The sequence below is a fragment of the Brienomyrus brachyistius genome, chromosome 3 (genome assembly GCF_023856365.1).
Source record: "Brienomyrus brachyistius isolate T26 chromosome 3, BBRACH_0.4, whole genome shotgun sequence".
Lineage (NCBI taxonomy): Eukaryota > Metazoa > Chordata > Actinopteri > Osteoglossiformes > Mormyridae > Brienomyrus > Brienomyrus brachyistius.
The window spans coordinates 36,501,348-36,520,473 of record NC_064535.1 but is presented as its reverse complement, the minus strand read 5'-3'; the positions used below and the strand labels follow the sequence as shown (position 1 = coordinate 36,520,473).

Sequence of the window (19,126 nt, the reverse complement as noted above, 5' to 3'; positions counted from 1 at the left end):
CACGTTAAAGACTGGCTTTCACCCACTGACTGGCAGTTGCCATGGAAAATGACCATTTATGGACATAGGATCTGTACTCCGATGACGCATCACCCAGAGTGGAGCCCTGAGCTTAGTGTGATGGTTTGGGGGTGTGCAGGTAGGGGGGCGCTCTCACCAGTCTTCCCGTCATTGTGGATGGTGGTGCCTTCTGGGGTATCCTGCTTGAAGCCCTCCAGCTGCAGTCCCTGGAACTGCAGCATGACCGGGGCGAGGTCATCGTCGATGTTGATGGGCGACTGCTTGGCGCTGCTGCAGGACGGGTACCGCTTGGCCCAGTTGTCTTGATTTAAGCTCCCTGAGGAGAATCAGAGATGTGTCACAGTGCAAAGCCACGCTCCAAAACTGACATCACTACAAGCAGGGCAGCCCCACCCTTTTTGGGGACCTAAGAAAGTTACGATTAACCCATTCTGACTGGCTGATCAGATGAGGATGCCCCCTGGTGGTCGCTGGGCTCTAAGTAGCCTCTTTGTTCACCAATGCATTGGACCATTCCTGACCAGTAGAACACAGTCCTGATAAAATGGGAAAGTACTATGAATGTCCAGAATGACTGATGAGCGTCAGCGGCGGATCGGGGCCAGGTGTGGACGTTCGTGTGTCCACCGAGGCAGCCTTGCGTGTGCGAGTTCGGCACTCAGCGTTAGAGGAGCCATTTACAACATCGGGTCTTTGAGCCTCGAGGGAAAAAATGCGTGAAGAAGAAACAGCACAATGTGTTTTGCATTTGAAAAGCTTTTTATCATACTGAGATATCAGGAGCAGATTGTGAATTCATATTAAATCAGATTGTTCCCAGAAAGTGCTCCACTACAGAGCGTACACACACAGGCACACACACAAACACACAGGCACACACACACGCGCACACACACACACAGGCACACACACACGCACACACAGACATGCGCGCGCGCCCACACAGCTCATCCTGTAAGCATTCGCCCCATGTCCCAGTGTCCTTGCCTAGACACTTTGGTGTCGAATAGGCTATCGAAATGTACAGGCCCCCCCCGTGCCCCATTAACATTTCAATGGCTACAGTATGCAGCGAGGGCACGCTGTGTTTGACACCGCTTGTACATTTCGGCATAATTAAGAACGCCCTTCGTGTGATCTAATGAGCAGTCCCCCGTAATGAGGACAGCTCCTCTGCCCGCAGGAAAACGCTCGGCAGACTAATGCAGACATCAGTTTGCCAGAACGGGACCCAAACACAGGCCACATTTTCAGCATGCTGGATAAACCGCATTCTTAATTTGCGCCTGTTCATTTATCATACACGTCACTTTTTTTGTCAGTTTTCCTGATTTATTTTTTCCTCCCGAGATACAGAAATAAACTCCTTTCTGAATCAGCAAAAAGTCCTCGGAGCCAGTGAAGCTCTCGTCCTCCACACCGCACTCCCCAGGGCCAGGCCCGGACACGTCACGCCACATTTTCACTAAATGGCACGTCCTCTTTCATCATTGCACCCCCTCCAACCCACCCACCCTAAAAAAACATCTGAGACAAACAGATCCAGAGTTACCGGTTACCAGAGTGTTTTCCTATGTCACAATACATGCAAAGGCTGTCAGATTGCTAGACGAGAACCTGTTTTCAGTACTAAACAGAGAGGATCACAACACACCACTTAACATTAAATACCCCCATCACATCAGAGTTCCCCCAAGATGCGGGTAAAAAAAAACAAAAAAACCTCTGGGAGGGGGGTCAACTGGCTGCCCAACCCCACTGGACATGCTAACATCATACTACATTCTATAATCCCCAAATCATTGTGATCAAGAACCTTGCATGAAATCATTATCCTCGAATTACAGAAGATTAGTGGTAACATTTCTGCAGTTTTTAAAACTGAATGAGATTTATTTCATTGTGTGGACACAACTGAGAAGGTATCACTCAGGAGTGCGTTTGGTTATGCAGATCTTCTCAGGGCGTGAGACTGTCAGCGATACATTTACAGGATGAGTACTGTCAGATGACATCCTCTACAAGAGCCTGGAATTACTGTCGAGGTGTCATTTCATGTGTCTCATTACCATTCAGACAGACAGACACTCCCACTCTGACGCCGGCGAGGTCCATCCAGCCGCCAGACTCCTTAAAATCAGGAGCCTGTACTGCCACAATCCTCACCCCCATGTGGTGATGACTGCTGTAGCTTCTCCGATATTCGGCTCTGATGTCTCATAATGCTTTTGTACCCAAAGTCCACACCTTGATAGCTGTATGTTTCTGATGTAATATCTGCCTCACTTATATGCCACTTTTGACAGAAGCGTCCTTTAAATCATAAAACATGTGGGACAAACCCAGAGGATGGAGAACAGCTGGTGTTTGAAGGCCCTCTACAGGGGGGTCAGCCGGCCCTCATTCACGCTCGGGACTGTAGTCAGCTGTGCACTTATGGCGAGGGGGCTGGTAGTAGCAGCAGGCCCACAGTGCTCCACCCAAGCGTGGTAATCCAGCCGACGAAGCCATAGGGAACCGACGGCTGCCAGCATGCAGAGGCCAAGGAGGAGGCTCTAGGCCCCAGCTGCCGATTATCGGACAGCGTGTCCGTGTAGGGGAGGTGGTGGTTCTGTCAGTGTGGAGCACCCCCCCTGTAGGGCGGGGTCTGATTAGGGGACAGCGTGTCCGTGTCGGGGAGGTGGTGGTTCTGTCAGTGTGGAGCACCCCCCCTGTAGGGCGGGGTCTGATTAGGGGACAGCGTGTCCGTGTCGGGGAGGTGGTGGTTCTGTCAGTGTGGAGCTCCCCCCCTGCAGGGCGGGGTCTGATTAGGGGACAGCGTGTCCGTGTCGGGGAGGTGGTGGTTCTGTCAGTGTGGAGCTCCCCCCCTGCAGGGCGGGGTCTGATTAGGGGACAGCGTGTCCGTGTCGGGGAGGCGGTGGTTCTGTCAGTGTGGAGCACCCCCCTTGCAGGGCGGGGTCTGATTAGGGGACAGCGTGTCCGTGTCGGGGAGGTGGTGGTTCTGTTAGTGTGGAGCACCCCCCCTGCAGGGCGGGGTCTGATTAGGGGACAGCGTGTCCGTGTCGGGGAGGTGGTGGTTCTGTTAGTGTGGAGTGTTCCTCGTCAGCAGGGCGGTGTCTGATTAGGGGACAGCATGTCCGTGTAGGGGAGGTGGTGGTTCTGTTAGTGTGGAGTGTTCCTCGTCAGCAGGGTGGTGTCTGATTAGGGGACAGCATGTCTGTGTAGGGGAGGTGGCCATCAGCTTCTCTTTCACATGTAAATGTGGTTATTAATGCCCCGATGCTCATATTGACACTCAGCGTCTTTGGCGAATCTCCAAATCTGACAGACGTGCACCCTCCACGTGGGTCCGCTGAGGTCTCCACTGGTGCAGTGGCTTTGCACACACTGCAGAGAGGCACTTTGTGAACTCAGAGCAAACCACACGTCCAAAACCAAACCAAAGATACAGAGACACTTGGCGGGGTTCACCCACACCAGGTCTTCAAGGGGTTCAGGAGAGACACAGATACTAGGGCGTTTGTGCAGACATACGCTAAAAAGAGTATCTGGCACAACCCACAGCGTGAGACTAATGCTGTTGTGGAGTGATTCTGAAATGAACTAAATCCATTTCCCTGTCAAACGCAGGGTGTGAGGATTTAGTAGAAGTGGGGACGAAGTGTAGGATCCAGTGGCGGATTATGAGATAAAATAGCTCTGGGGGAACTCGGAAAACTCATTAAAACTTGAAAGGAAACTGGGCTCGAGAAGAACAGGAGGAGCTGAGAAACCACCCTAGACTAAAAAAAGCCTAAAGTCTAAATCCTCTCTACTTTTCTGAAACAATATAATGATAATTTTGATCCGTGATTAAACACAAAGGCTTATCAGCAAGAATCACAACATTAAAAATTCTTTGGTCAATCAAAGGTGTTCAGTTACCAAGGCCTACGCGTTGTTTATATGCTTTAATGCTACTCTGTTATATACTGCAGAACCTAAGTTTGCCCTGAACCCATTTGTGGTTCTTTGCTGACGACGAACAGGAGGGGGTTAGGGACACTCTGTCCTACATTTAAATGTAAATTCACATATGAATACGACAAAATAAAACCAAGGACCATGGAGAATGAAAAAAAAGAATTAATGTAACATTCACATTATATTTTTAAACAGCCGCTAATTCTGAGCCTCTCCCGCCACACTGTGGGTCACCAGGGATCATCATCCAGGCTAATTCTACTCACGCTTAGAAGTACATAAATCACAAACAGCAGCAGCCTGTGAAATCAAAATGCAGGCCAATCACACCGCAGCAAGGATACCGGGAAAAGAAGACAAGCGGAATCATGCCCAAGCAGTGACATACAAGCCTTTTTTTTTTGACAGCGTAATAGGGTTTTAGAAAAGTGTAGTCAGAAGCTCACAAAGACGAGTGGGCGCCTGGTATTCTGGACCTGTGCTAACAAGACCATCCTTTCAGTTTCACTCACAAGCGTAAAACCACCCAGGCAAAATACAGAAGAAGCCGATTCAGTGCTTTACACGGTAGTGGGTTGATGTACCTGGAGCTGCCCGACCCCCCACAAACACTAGCAAAGACGCGTGTCCCTAGGTCACTGAATAAGCGGTACAGTCTCCCGGTATTTATATATTAAATCGGACACCTGTGATGAGAGGGGAATCTCTGATGAACTGCTACCATCACCAGGCCCTCTTGGATACTCTGTGTAAGGTGGGCTGCCCCCCCATCCCCTCCCGCCACTGTCGTCTGAGCTACATTACCTGCGTACGACCAGTCGATGTCCTCGATGAACTTGCGCTGTGTCCTGTAGTATCCATATGCCACGTTACCTGGAGCCAGAACAGGAGGAGAAGTGGTCAGTCTCAGTCTCAGTCTCTCCCTCTCCGTTTCACAGAGGGCAACAAACAGCCAAGGGCCCAGCTAGGAACTGTGGGCCTCCTGAGAAAACCACACAAGGGCCCCTGTAAAGTGCAGATTCTGCCAGGGCCCCCATGTCCCCACTGCGCCCCCCCTAAGAGGGTAACGCATTTTCAGGTTACGTAAACATCTGGAAAGAAACCATAAACACACGTGGCTAGAATGAGCGTTTTGGCAAAGTGCATGAAAATTATTTACGCAATGTAACTGCTCAGATACATTAAGGTAATTCAGGATTCCTTTGCATGTGTTTATAAATCTTTTTTATGCATTACTTATCAAAGCCAGAATCTGTTCCCTTGAGCTGAGCAGAAGGACACAGACCCACAGAACCTTGCAATTTGCTGTTTCCTTCAGTCACAGTTTATTCCAGGACCTTTACGATGCTTACAAAGTCAACCATGCACTTTGAATAAATGGTACTGATCCTAATTATTAGCTATTAATCACCAACTCTGGGCAAACACTTGTCTGTATGTTTACATATTATTCCATAGATAAAAGTGTCTATTTAGAGGAAAAATTTACGAGCATTCTTTCCAAGAGTCTTCAGCAAAAATTCACAAAAATATTTCTTGGAGTAGATGCATTTTCTGTTGCAAAGGAATGAACCTCTAAAGTCCCTCAGCTGATGGTGAGATATCGTAGATGTGGGGAGGGGGTTCCGTCATTCCTGTTGCTGTAACAATAACCAGCCACCGGGGACACCCAACCTCGCCGTGACGTGTGCAGTCGGGGTGGTCTACCTGCCGGCATTGTTTACTCCTGCCATCCATCTGTGGAGTTCACAGTAAACCGGGACTCCCACTTGGGGTGACAATGACACATCTGTCATTTCCCCCGGGAACCTGGCCACACCCATCACCTCTCCTTGTCCTTTCATGGTATCATTTTTGTTTTGACAGCCGGCATGATGTCTGAAGCCGCAGACAAATATGGCCGCCACATGGCGTGATGGGGGGAACAGAGACGGCGGTCTGAACCTCAGAGTTCATCTTACATCCTGGCAGGTGTCACTCTTCAGAAACGCTTTTCCCTCTTCACGGATCAGGTGACCCTAACCGCCCTGACTATAAAACATTCTGAGGCCCCTTCTGACCGGGCTGACTCGTTGAGAACAGAGCTTGACAAATTACCAGCTGAACACCGGCTGAAGCTATAGAGACTATTTACAAGCTACAGTCAGAGCAGCACTCCGTGCAGCTGAAAGCCTGCCCCAGATACCAATGTAAACAGGATAGTGGCTTTTTGTATGGCCTGGCGGCCTTCCTGATCCACTTTTTCTGCAGATTTGGGGTTTGGTTTCACTCAGTCAGCCTACTTTTGTATGCAAGGGACTCTTTTTGAATCCTTTAGTATCTTTTTGTGTTGGTTGGTTGGGGGGGGGGGGGATTGTCATTGAGATTAATACTAAAAGCTACCTAGATATACATACACCCATTCCTTTGGGTGAAAACCTAATAGTAAAAAAAAAATAAAAATGATACAGACGCTCCTCTACTTACGAACTTTCAACTTACGAACTTTCAGACATACGAACGAAGAGGACTGTAAGTCCAAATTGTGTTCACTGGGCTCCCATTTCTTGTCCGCAACATCAAATTTTTTTTCTGCGCACCAATTCCGCCCAGTACGACCTCTGGCCGCTACTCCCGCCGTGCAGCAGCGTAGTGTGCGAACTCCCAGCATCCTAGTTCTTTGTACTTGCGTACACCATTAAAATGATGTTGGATAACGACTTACGAACATTTGAAGTTATGAACGGCCATTGGAAACATATCTCAGTCGTAAGTAGAGGAGCGTCTGTATTTTCTAGAATTTATCTAAGATTATCTATCCACCTTTCCAACCAATTACCCTGCTCAGGGTTACAGGATTGAGGGAAACCCTGGATGGGAGGGCAATCCATCATGGGGTGCAATTTGGGAGTGCAATTTGGGAGTGCAATTTGGGAGTGCCATATCACCAGATATCTTTGGACTGTAGGAGGAATGTGGAGCAGATCAAGACAAAGAAATAAATGTATAAAAATATATAAATATCTTCACAAAACATATCATTCCACATTTCTGCACAAAAGATTTTACCGTATCTTTTTCCCTACAGTACAATACAAGTTTTATTTATTTTGCATAATAACCTTTCTAAATAAACAGAGCAGAATAATTATTGACAAAGTCCTAGCGAAGAGAGTCGATCGGAACCGCAGAGCAGCACAGACTGTGTACACATGTTTAGCAGACACATTTTATCGAAAGCAACGTACATTTCTGAGAATGCAGGGTCACCTAGTCCTTCGAGCAATTACAGGGAGTAAGACCCTTTCTCACCAGCACGGTGTACTGACCCACTGAAGAGAAATGAGAGAAAAATCACAGCAAAACGTACACAAATCGGCTCATTCTGTCAGCGGAACCTGTCACCAGAAGGAAATGGGCTGTGATGAAATGCAATGGGGTCAAGAAGTACGATGACCCGGTGCAGACCTCGACACCCCGTCCGGCAAGCGATGCCACCGGATATTAAGCCAGGGAGGACTCACCAACCCCCCAGGGACCGACCCACGGACCCGACAGCATGGCAGCTTATTAAAGACGGTGTGGAAATGACCTCTTTGGGTTTTAATCTCTCGCACCAGAAGGAGCACTAGAGGGTGTTAATGATCCCAAAAAAATGCTCGACCGCGTTCATCAGTGAAGCCACAGGAACGTGATGCTCTGGTAGGTCAACGACAGGTCAAGCGGTGGCACCGTGCCGGGCCAAAGAGTCGGTGTAGGGCACAAGCGTTAGACGCGGAACAGGCGACCTGAGCGAGGCGACTTCGGGGCCGGGGAGAACATCAGACCTGCTGGCATGAAGCGGACACGGCTTAGCAACACAAAAGTGTCACAAGATGCAGGTCACGCCTAAAGTCACCCCTGTATGCAGCCATTCCTGTAGTTTACTAATGTCTTATGCAAAACATCCATCCTGTTCCGGGTCACAGGGAACATCCAAGGATGGGGCGCCAACCCATCGCAGGGCACACTCACACACCAGTCACTCACACACCTACAGGCAGTTTGGTAAGTCCAATTAACCTCAGCATGTCTTTGGACAATGGGGGGGAAACCCCATGATGACATGGGGAGAACACACAGAGCCCTGGCAGAGACTCGAACCCTGGTCGCAGTGGTGTGAGGCGACAGTGTTAACCACTGTGCCTCTGTGCTACCCCTTGTACAAAACATAGATAATGAAATCCAGAATAGGCAGTTTGGTTGGGCTTGGCCTCAGGCCAGGTTTTAATGGCCATGTACAAATCCTGAAACAAAGTAAGCAGGAGAGCTGGATCCCCGATGCTTTGGGTCCAATGAGCCTGGAGCGTGACCCAATGCCACCTGCCCTCTATAATTATACTGGGAAACATGTGATGTTCAATGCTGGTGGGTGCAGCGAGGTTTAACAGCAAACACAGAACATGAACAGTATTGAAACACTGTATGGAGCAGGTCTGTGACATGTTAAGGCACGCCAACGCGCAGAGCGCAATTATAATAGGCAAATCAGTACACCGGAACGATTGTGGGAACCCAGGAACCAGTGTTTGATCAGTTGAAAGGCTTTTGCCAAACGTAAAGACACTTCACAGAATAACGGCACAGTGCAGAGTGCAGCGATCCGATATCAACCTGGTCTTCGCTTACAGTCTTTGTCTTTTTTTAATAGCCAATGATAAAACTGGGCAAAGTTGTCACAGCAGATAAACTGAAAGCAAAAACTTTAAAATAAAACGGATCCTTTGTTGCTGAAATGTGACCAATGCTGGCAGAACACAGAGCTTTGTGCATCTGTGCAAACATGTGCTGGTGTGTTGACGTGTGTCCTCACGCACCCATGCACTTGCCAGCATCATAACCCACCACTAGGCCTGGGCGGTATGATGGTATTACAGTATACCCCGGTATTGAGAAATTCCCAGGGTATCATTTTTAATGCCATCTATTTTCGAAGCTCCTCTTTCTATACAGAGATGTATTGAGGCGATGTACTGTGTTGCACAGCATTAGCGGTGATAGAGCCTTACCTGAATAACATGGAAAAAATAAGGCAACTCAAAGAATATCATGCATGCGTAGGTTAATGCCACACAAACAAACACTGTTGGAGCATGCGTGGCTTACATGAAACCTAGTACGCATGCAGCAGCAGATCAGGCAGGTGTCTCAGATCGGGCGATGACAGTGGTGCCAACGAATGAAGGGTGATCTTTTGATCTCTTCAACAAGGACTTGTCTCCTCATTTCCCCAGTCCTCAAGGTCCACGCCGATGAGTCCGTTTGGGCTTTTTCTGATTCCGGTTTACAGAAGTTTACAGTAGCCTACATGATTTAAAAAATGTTTTCTTAATACCGTCATATACCGTGTACCGGGCTGAAATGTCTGAAAGGTACGATAGTGTGAGGAAATACACACCGCCCAGCCTTAGCCACCATCAGATATTCACAGCAGAACCCGGCCCCCACTGATTAAAGGGCAACAAATTCGGCGATTAGTCTCCCTCGCCGCACCCCCGAGTCACTGCCAAGCGTACACTTGTGTGTCAGAAGAAGATAACCCCATTCCATAAACCCCCCCCCAAAATGAAGAAAATCACAACAATAGTTGGATCTGCGTACGACCCACCAGCAGGGGGGGGGGGGGGGGTTCCCGTACACACTGGATTTAAAAGGAGATGGAGGAAGGGGCTGGTCACACCCCCCCCCCCACCCCGATCAGCATGCAAGGCACGTTGAAACAGACTCCCTGAAAAACAAGCGGACCCACACAGAGCTTCTTCTAGCCCCCAGCCCATTACCATGGACACAAATTCAGGCCGCCCCCTTTCAGATGGTGTCCCCGTGAGCTCGTATCACCTTACGGGACAGTGGACGGCAACACCCCCACCCCCCCCACCCCTGTGCCCAGCCGCACCGCCACCTCCTCCACAGTTGGTGCCTTTGTCAACCACCAGTGTGACTTTATACGTCCCTCCTCCTCCAGACGCAGAGGAGGCTCCTCCCATTTCCATTTAGGCTCAGAAGTTCCCAAACATTTACTGTCGAATTTTAAACACGAATTTTAAGCTCACCCCCAATAAACCAAGCCATTTATGAGGTCGGACTCAAATCTAGAAAAGGGTAAAACCGGCTCCCATTTGCACACACGATGCACGTTTTCTCGGCGAAACGAGCAGCCTTTTGTGTGATCGCCGTGTCGAGGGAGCCAATGATAAAATAATCTACGCCACTCAAACCTCTATTTGGCCGAATGACTTTGCTTATTTCACATATTTATTGATTTAGTCTTTTATGAGGCTTGTAAAAAGACGAGAGAGAGAAAGACACGAGGTGACTAGTGCAGGGGGCTGAGCGTGCAGAGCCATGACCAAAAGGCCACTGGTGTGTATCTCTGCGACACGGACATACGTGCAGGAGAGCAAGCTTGGCAGTGAAGGGCGGCCACCTGCAGCAGCCCCCAGGGAGCTGGGGGTTAAGGGCCGAGTTCAAGGGCCCAGAGATGTGGCTATTCTGCCGAGGCCGGGCACAAACCGGCGACCTTAACCTGCTGAGTCATACACTGCACCCTGGGCACTTATTATTCGGTACACTTTTACTGTGACATTTTTAATACATGTAAGAATTTTTGCTTGGAATCATAAGCCAGCAGAAGAGAAGTGATGTACAGCCAGGGTCCGTTGCTGAAGTATGTTAAGTCCATTCAACAACTGAACCCGGCGTAGCACCGAGCCCGGTATACACCCCCACAGTCTCGTAGGGGGCACCGGGCCACCCACGGGAAGCCCCCAGAGGGCTGCCCAGATACCGGCTACTGCCACAACAGTGACTGTGTTGGGAGTCAACCCACTGCAGGACAGTGATGCATGTCCCACTCGCTGAGGTGCAGACCGTGTGTAGCCATGCAGGATGACACCGTAACATACTGCTGTGGTACTGATGAGAGGATCATTGGGGGTTGTGCTTGGTTCAGTGGGTCAGTACACCGTGCTGGTGAGAAAGGGTCTTACCCCCTGTAATTGCTCCAAGGACTAGGTGACCCTGCATTCTCAGAAATGTACGTCGCTTTTGATAGAAAGTGTCTGCTAAACAAGTGTACACAGTCTGTGCTGCTCTGCGGTTCCGATCGACTCCCTTCGCTAACGGCAGCGCATGCAGACGGCCTCAGCCGATGCCAGGTTTTTACGACCCGATTGCGTTTGTCCCTGGGGGGGACGCTCCTGTCAGGTGCCTGCAGGCAGTCCCTCGGGGTGCTGTGCTCTGATTGTGTCAGCGAGGAGGGGCTGTGAGAGAGTGCCTGCAGAATGGTGAGGTCCCCCTGAGCCCTGACCGTGAACCTCACCATCCCATCGGATCGCCGTCATCAGGGCAGACAAAGGTCGCACATCAAAAGATCCAAGCTAGCTAGTCCTGTTCAGCCTGGCACACTAGGCCAGAGTCATAAACTACCCCAGCATGTTCTTTCAGCATCTCCAGAGCCTAAACAGTCAATTACACAAATTACAAGAGGCAAGAAGCCCTGTGATTTTACCAGCTCATTAGCAGAGAAGGGGGTCCACTGGGCACAGAGCCGACTGCAGACTGGATACTACACAGGGCTCCGCAGGACACGCCCCCTCAGGCTGCCCGGCGTGAGTCAGGAGGCTCGAGGAGGAGGAGGCCTGATATCTGACTGCTACACCTCCTGCTTAACCCACAAAGCGCGGCGCTGTTGCGCACACACACAGTCTTCCTGCATATCCTCTCCTAACTCCCGCTGACGTCTGTCATCGGCTGCTCACATGACACAAATTCTCACGCACCATAGTGCTCCCCCATCTCTGAGTCTCGCAAAATGACCGCAAGTCAAGCAACCATAAGTTTGACCATTTAAGTCAGATCAGAAGCTTTCAGCATGGGCTTTACACTGGCCTGAGACAAAACACTCTGGTCACATAATCAACACAATGACAAGTACGATTCGTTTTTTCCTTAGAAACAGGACAGCATGTGGACGTGACCTTTTTTATCTTTAGAGTCTAACTACACGGCAAAGTCTCACTTCAATTCAGAAGCCAGGCTCCAGCGTCCAGGTTTCTCTGCCCACGCCCATGACTCAGATGGGCCAGCAGGGGGCGCCGTCTTCCTCCAAGAGGCTGATTGGAGGCTGATTCATTATTACCCTCTCGGCAGCGTCACCCACTGTGCACGTCAGGAACCTCAACCAAGCCCTTAAAATGGCCAGACTAATCAACACTAACGCATTCATTACGATAAACCAGCAGCTACGATAGAAAACAGGAAACGGAAAACTCCTGTCCATCTGTCTGTAACAGGCATTCAAACACGCATGCACACATACAATATCTACAGATTCTAGCCTGAATAAGGTGGTTCATTTTCATTCCTAAACAGGATGTGATTGTGACACATAAATACAACATTTACGCACAAACAAGCAGCCCCCGTGTTTTGGACAGGCTGAAGGTGGGACTAGTCGCAAAGCCATTAAGTCCAGGATCTGATTCCGCTTGGAAATTAAGAACTATGAAGAGAAGTTCATCTCGGCCTCCCCCGCTCTACACGTGGTGCTGCTGTGTCTCAGATCCTCACAGCAAACCGACCATGGAGCTACCCCTACAGAGACCACCCAGCCCCCGTACAGTCCAGCCACACACACCCAACACATCTAAGGCTGGTGCGTGACCTCGGAGAAACACCGCCCAAGAGGCAGCCTGTCAAACGGTGCCTCTCACGCTGATCCACAGCCCTGCTGCACCTGGATTTAAATAGAAAATCACTACTTACAGCTGGGAAAGACAAAAGGTGCCAGGCTGGATATAACTGAGGAAGGCGCATGCCAACCGGGAAGCTCAAAGCAGCGTCACAGCTTTTAAAACTTTCTAAAAGCATGGGGTGAGGAGTCAGTATCTCTACACCAGCCGTCACACGCGCGCATACACACACACACAGGCCAGGCCACCCTCACCCCTCCACGATGCATTTAATCGCCTGCTAACGAGTGTCAGACCGACTGGCTTGAGTCACTAGGGATCTCTCAGCCTGATGAGAGGCAGGAAAGCAGGCAAAGCTGTGAAGGAGAGGTAAGGAGGCTAAATAAAATTAGCACCCGCTTGGAGTGCCATCCTCTGCATGTCAAACACAGTAGAATGGGTCCATGTGGACTGGCGGCCGATTTCAGGCTGTCTCAGGGACGACGGGTGTGATCGTCCCCTCTCTGTCCCTTGGTCTGAGACCCAGCCAGCCTCTCCAGCATGTCATGGCAGGAACCAAAGCCAGGGCTGAGGGGGCAGCGTTCCCACCGGGCCTGGCAGCCACTTTCTGCCAGCGCAGACAAAACCCCACCGGCATCCTGACAGCATAATTCCCCGGAGGCTCCAGATCTGCGGCCCCTCGCCCCGCAGTGCCCGGGGCCCCGTCCCTAATCCCCTGTCCTATTCAGCACCATCAACTGCGAGAGAAATGCGGATTCGGAGACAGGCCGCGTCCCGCTCGCCGGCCGGTGAATGCAGCGAGCCTAATGCCATCTAATCTGTCATCGGATACTTCAGCTGCCGTGTGCTGGGAACTGGTGCCCCTCTTCTCCCGCTCCAGGGAACGGGCGGTGCCAGGCATGCCAAGCGGCTGAGAAGGGTCTCCTAAGCTCCCTTTGGGAGGGGAGGAGGAGAAAGACTCTGGCTCCTGTACCTCAGCATTCAGCTGGGAAGCCTCCATTTCCATTCAGCCAACGTTGACACTGATAAGGCGTTTGTGTCAAAATGAACCATCTGTATTTCACTACCAGCCAGCAATGCTGGGTTAAACACAAGAATTCAAACCAGGTTATGTGGCCCCTTCAGCTTAACCCAAAGGTTTCTGTGGTCTTTTTATATCCACGAATTCCAGCGTCTGCCAAATGTACCAGGACCAAAACACGAAGAACCTAATTTAAAACAGAAATCGTTAAAGAATCTTATTCTGTTTCTTGGTTATATATGCGAGTCAGAGCTGGTGATAAGGCAGCACTGGGGCACTGTACCCCCGACAGCCCGCACCGCCATCTGCTCGCGTCTCCAGCTTCCCGAACATCTCCAGGACGTTCAGCCTGCCCGGGTCATGCAGTGAAAATGCGGCAGCGCTGAGAAACAGATGGCGCCATGTCTCCAGCCTGAGAGTCTTACAGAGCCAGGGGCCGAGGGAGGAGCAGGTCTGCAGCCGCGTGTACCGGGGAAGGGGGTTCCCGTAAGAGAGGGTCCGCTTCCCCCGAGGCCGCTGGCCTCGTACGGCACCACATCTGACAGACGAACCCAACCCCGCCAGCCACATTTTGGCTAAAATGTAGGCTACCAATTCAGCAAGATCACTGGTTCAGCAGAAGTGGACCTCAGAAGCTTGGGTAGATCTTTCATACAATCACGCCCAACAAACATGGGACGCCGGCCAGATGCGTAGATCATGTCCATATTGCATCGGTTGGTCTAGGACCATATCTGCGTGCCCGCATGATGGACTACAACCCCTCTTGGTCCAAGATGTGAGGTTCATTTATTTGAACGTCTGGCTGTGAGACTTTTTGCACGTCTGTGGACGCGCAAGACAGGTACAGGATCCAGTATTGAACGTTCAGAAGAAAGACGGCACAAAAACTTTCATTATGTTTCCTCGGGAGACGTCTTTTCACAGTCCGACAAGACGTTCAACAGACCTATTTTGAAAGTATCTTTGGTCATTGTTAAATTTTATTATTATTATCATCATTATTATTAGTAGCAGTAGTAGTACTAGTAGTGGACGTAGTAGTATTATTACCACTACTACTACTACTACTACTACTACTACAGTTAACAGTGGTAGTAGCCTAGTAACGTCGTCATCCTAATCAGAAAGTGTTAAGACGCACGAACAATAACATTTGCCACCTGCGACTTTTATAAAGCACGTGGTTGTACTATGACTATTCATTTAAAAAAACAATCTATTGATTCAAGATAAATATGTACGTTTCTTAAATTTAAGTTTATGCAAAATATTTAAAGACCTAAAAAGCATAGTAATTAAGCGCTAATAATTTTTTTTAATCCCCGGTTGCATCGCAGATGCCCGCATTTCGGCAGCTGACCTTGTCCCTGACATTTGAAAAGCCATTGACATCCCATTGAAAGTGAAAGCCCGTCTTTAGGGGTGTGTGAAACCAACTGGCGACTGTAAATGTTGTAGAATCACTTTTATATTTTCCATATTGTTCACATTAACTGCGTAAAACACGAACGGGCACAACGCGTAATCCTAACCTACCCAATGAACTCTTGCCGAAGCAACGCTTTCAGATGCATTTAAACTGCTTAATAATAAATCAAATACTTATAAACAGTGATATAAATTAGCAGTTCAAAAGAATATAACATAAACACAGTAAGAAATTCGAAGATCATGTCTAACAAGCCAGGGCATATAATAACTACTTACTCACATTTTTTACATTTTTCAAGTAAATTGCTGTTTCAGAAACGTGTTTTTCTACTCGGCCTAGACGCAAAATGATTTTCAGTCTAAATTGCCATGACTTGAACTGTTTAATTACAAAATAATCGCAGGACAATATTACCAAAACTTAGTGCGCGCAGCGACACCAGAGCAAAGTCAAAATAATACAAAGCCGTCAATATTCCAGCGCAATACCGCTCTTCCTATGAAACCTGCCGCTTAAACGTACAGATATCTTAACGCAAAATGCAGACGTCTTACCGATCTGAAAGAGGATAAATATTATCAATCTGTTCCTTGTCACTTCCATAGTGAGACCTGGAAAATGTAAAAAGGTGAAAAGACGGCGGCTGCGGACGGGATAGTTCAGCCGGAGCCACGGAGACGCTATTCTGCGTTCATTCCGGGAGGTGTCCTGCCTTTCCCCGTGAACTCGCCCCCCTTTTCGCCCCGGAGCACTCCCACCCAAAGTGATGGGCGGCTGGGGGCGGTACTCAGGAGCTGCTAACACGCGTTTCATCCGCAGGACCTCAGGAGATATTCGCCATTTTCACCTCCACAGCCACTTACTCCTGTGGGGGAGCCCAATAAGAACTTAAATCCAAAACCATAATTATTTTAGCTTAATTTTTAAGCTCCGAATATTTGCGACAATTAAAATGGAGAAAATAGGTCAGATTCATTTGAATCCACTTTGAAACTGTCATGAGTCATTCTGGCCATTTGACTTCCAATGGAGAAGCCAGAAGCTCAAGCTGGATAAGACAGCAGCTGAGAGCCAGTGCGCTTATGGAAAAACTAGTCCATGTTAGTTTGCCAGGGCTCCCTAAAAGTGAGAACTGGTGACCTGAGAGACTGGGAAACCACATGAATGCATCAGTGTATTGAGAGTACATGCAGAGCCACACAACAGAGAGCGGGTAGAGAAATGGCACTTTCACAACCCATGAGGAGTCCAATGACCTCCTGACAAAGGAGGGGTTTAATCTCCAGCCAAATGAGGAGTCCCTAATCGGCAGTGACCCAGAAGGGAGACCTGGGGTAGACTGGGTATACACCGGCTGGAAGTAGACTGGGAGAAGTCTGAGGATAGACCAGGAGTAGACTGCGTGTAGACTGGGGGTGATGGGGTAGACTGGTGATAGACTAGGGATAGATTGTGTGTAGACTGGGGGTGGACTGGGGTAGAATGGGGGTGGAATGGGGTGGGACTGCATGGAAAGAATCCTGCCATTGCTGACTCACTATGTGCGAGAGTGTTACCAGTGATAGCGAGTCTTAGTCAGCTTCCTCACACGTCCACATTTCAGCAGTGTCTTAGTCAGCTTCCTCACACGTCCACATCTCCGCAGTGCCTTGGTCAGCTTCCTCACACGTCCACATCTCCACAGTGCCTTGGTCAGCTTCCTCACACGTCCACATCTCCACAGTGCCTTGGTCAGCTTCCTCACATGTCCACATCTCCGCAGTGCCTTGGTCAGCTTCCTCACACGTCCACATCTCTGCAGTGCCTTGGTCAGCTTCCTCACACGTCCACATCTCCGCAGTGCCTTGGTCAGCCATAACTAGAAAGTTTTAAGCCACCCCACCCATAAAATTATTTATCAAATTACAGGCTTCAGTTCCCCGTGGGTCTTTTAAGTAGGACATAGCGGAAATGACAGGGAAGGTAGGACCTGGATGGCTCCCCCAGAAGACACGTAGGATCTGTTTATTATTTCTAGGAACAGAAAAAAATAGTAACTCTAAACCAAGTAGAGATTAACAAATGGAAGCTTCAAGGAAGCCAGGGGCAAATTATGACTAAACCCAAGGCTGGACAAAAGGCCAAACTACCCCGAATTCAGAAACAAAAGGTGGAGAAGCCAAACAAATGTCTCCTGCGAGTTTGCTTATGAAAAATGAAAACGAAAAAGCAAGCACAAAACAAAAGACGGTAACAAAGTCAGGATAAAAGTCCAGAAAATGAATACTCATCACCATAAACAGACAAGAGCACAGCAAAACATGAGTAGGAGGAGGTCAGGGCCGGGGGGCGAACGATCAGACAATAGCAAACACCTTCAAAGGATGAAGAACTGAAAAGGTATCATCTCTATAAGAACAGTCACTTTGTTTTCTACAAAAACGACCAGTACAAATATTCACATTACTCATCAAGTAAAAGCAACACAAGTTAGCACAAATATATTAACATCCCCTGTACGGGATGCCAGTCCATGATGGGGTACAAGCCCGGGGTGCTCCCCCGGACGGGACGCCAGACCATTTCAGGTTCATATATGCACTGGCAATCATGCACTATAGGCAATTATCCTTACTGCATGATTTCATACTGCAGAAGGAAACTCCACACATACAGAGAGTAGGTGGGATCTGAACATGCACACTGCACACATGATGGAGTGGTGTGCAGCTCTGTGGGCACTGTGCCCGTGAACAGGAGGTCATTGGTTCAAAACTCTTGGCTAGCAGAGTGACTTTACCATGGTGCACTTGAGCAAATCCCTTTACACTGACGCTCCAGGGACTGTCTGACCCTATTCTCTGATCTTCATTTGTTTGTCGCTTCAGACAAAGTGCATCTGATTAACAAATCTAATATAATACTCATACTGCTAATTTCTGGCAAAAAGGCTGGTGTGATTTAAAAAGACAACGTAAAAAAAGCCATTTCTGAACTATTCTTTACTCCCTTAAAACAGGAAACGGGGTCTGAGGTAAACCAAAGGCTACCATCAGACCACGTCCATGTTCATTCTGCAGGCATGATTTTGGGTTTCAACAGCTTCCACCCCGAGAGTTCTAGCCCTTCCGAATAAATCTGCATAATTTATCCCAGATTATCTGTAATTTATGCAGGCCTCTCCCCTCCACTTGTTAGACCACATGCTGTCAGGGCAGCTAATATAACTGCTTTGACACCACTGCGATCTTTGTGTCTCCCTGTGTGTCCCCAAAACGTTTACTCCTTTTCAGAGATTTTACTTGAACCCCATTTACCGGAGCATTCATCTCTCGCAAAAATATTAGCGACACAGCAGGTAGACTCTCCGACCACATACAGAACAATTCCAGTGGCAGACGAATTTAAGATCGCAGATAACACCACACAGACACAAACAGGCTAAAGACTTTCAGTCCGCGCTTCTTTCATTGGTTAAGACAGGAAGGCCGGGAGTCACATCATCTTCTCCGAACCAAAGGCAGCGTCCGACTATGCAGGACAATGCAGGAGCGATTTCCACCCCCTGCTCTCATGGGGACGCAGTGGGGAGGGCGGACAATAGCAGGGGTCTGATTCAGTGTAGCGTGTTTTGTGCTGGTACACGCCAGAGTGGATTGTAACAGAATAGGAATGAAATGCATCGGGATGCCTATTGTCGGGGAAACAAGGCAACAGGGAAACTGAGAACCACCACTGGAGTCACTAAAAGGTGGAGGAGGAGAGGAAAGCCCATCAGCGAGGCATCGCCATTGTAGCAGGACAGAGCACTGCTCACAAAAGCCCAGAGATGCCTTTGAAGACTCACTGTTGACAAATCACTGATTGTTTTCCTGAATTATCAAATTGAGGGCCTTATGTTCAAAGCCTCAGAGAAGCAAAGTAAGCAGGTTTTAAAGGTCTAAATAAAATAACTGATGTTATAGGATATAGTAACATTACGGTAAATTTGCCTGT

At 48.9% G+C, this 19,126-nt stretch overlaps 1 protein-coding gene across 5 annotated transcripts in view; it reads right to left on the bottom strand.

Moving 5' to 3' along the window:
* The window catches only part of LOC125738756 (receptor-type tyrosine-protein phosphatase zeta-like), a 35,263-nt gene extending 19,385 nt beyond the window's left edge, over positions 1-15,878 (bottom strand). For 3 of the 5 annotated variants that reach the window (XM_049008042.1, XM_049008045.1, XM_049008044.1), the window contains exons 1-3: positions 15,706-15,877; positions 4,789-4,857; positions 158-337 (exon numbers count right to left, since the gene is read on the bottom strand). In XM_049008042.1, coding sequence (XP_048863999.1) covers positions 158-337; positions 4,789-4,857; positions 15,706-15,754 — 298 coding nt within the window. In that variant the 5' untranslated portion in view covers positions 15,755-15,877. Of the gene's footprint in view, positions 1-157; positions 338-4,788; positions 4,858-15,705 lie in introns of all 5 variants that reach the window. The other 2 variants (XM_049008040.1, XM_049008041.1) reach the window with 1 other exon arrangement.
* Between the last annotated feature and the right edge of the window lie 3,248 nt (positions 15,879-19,126).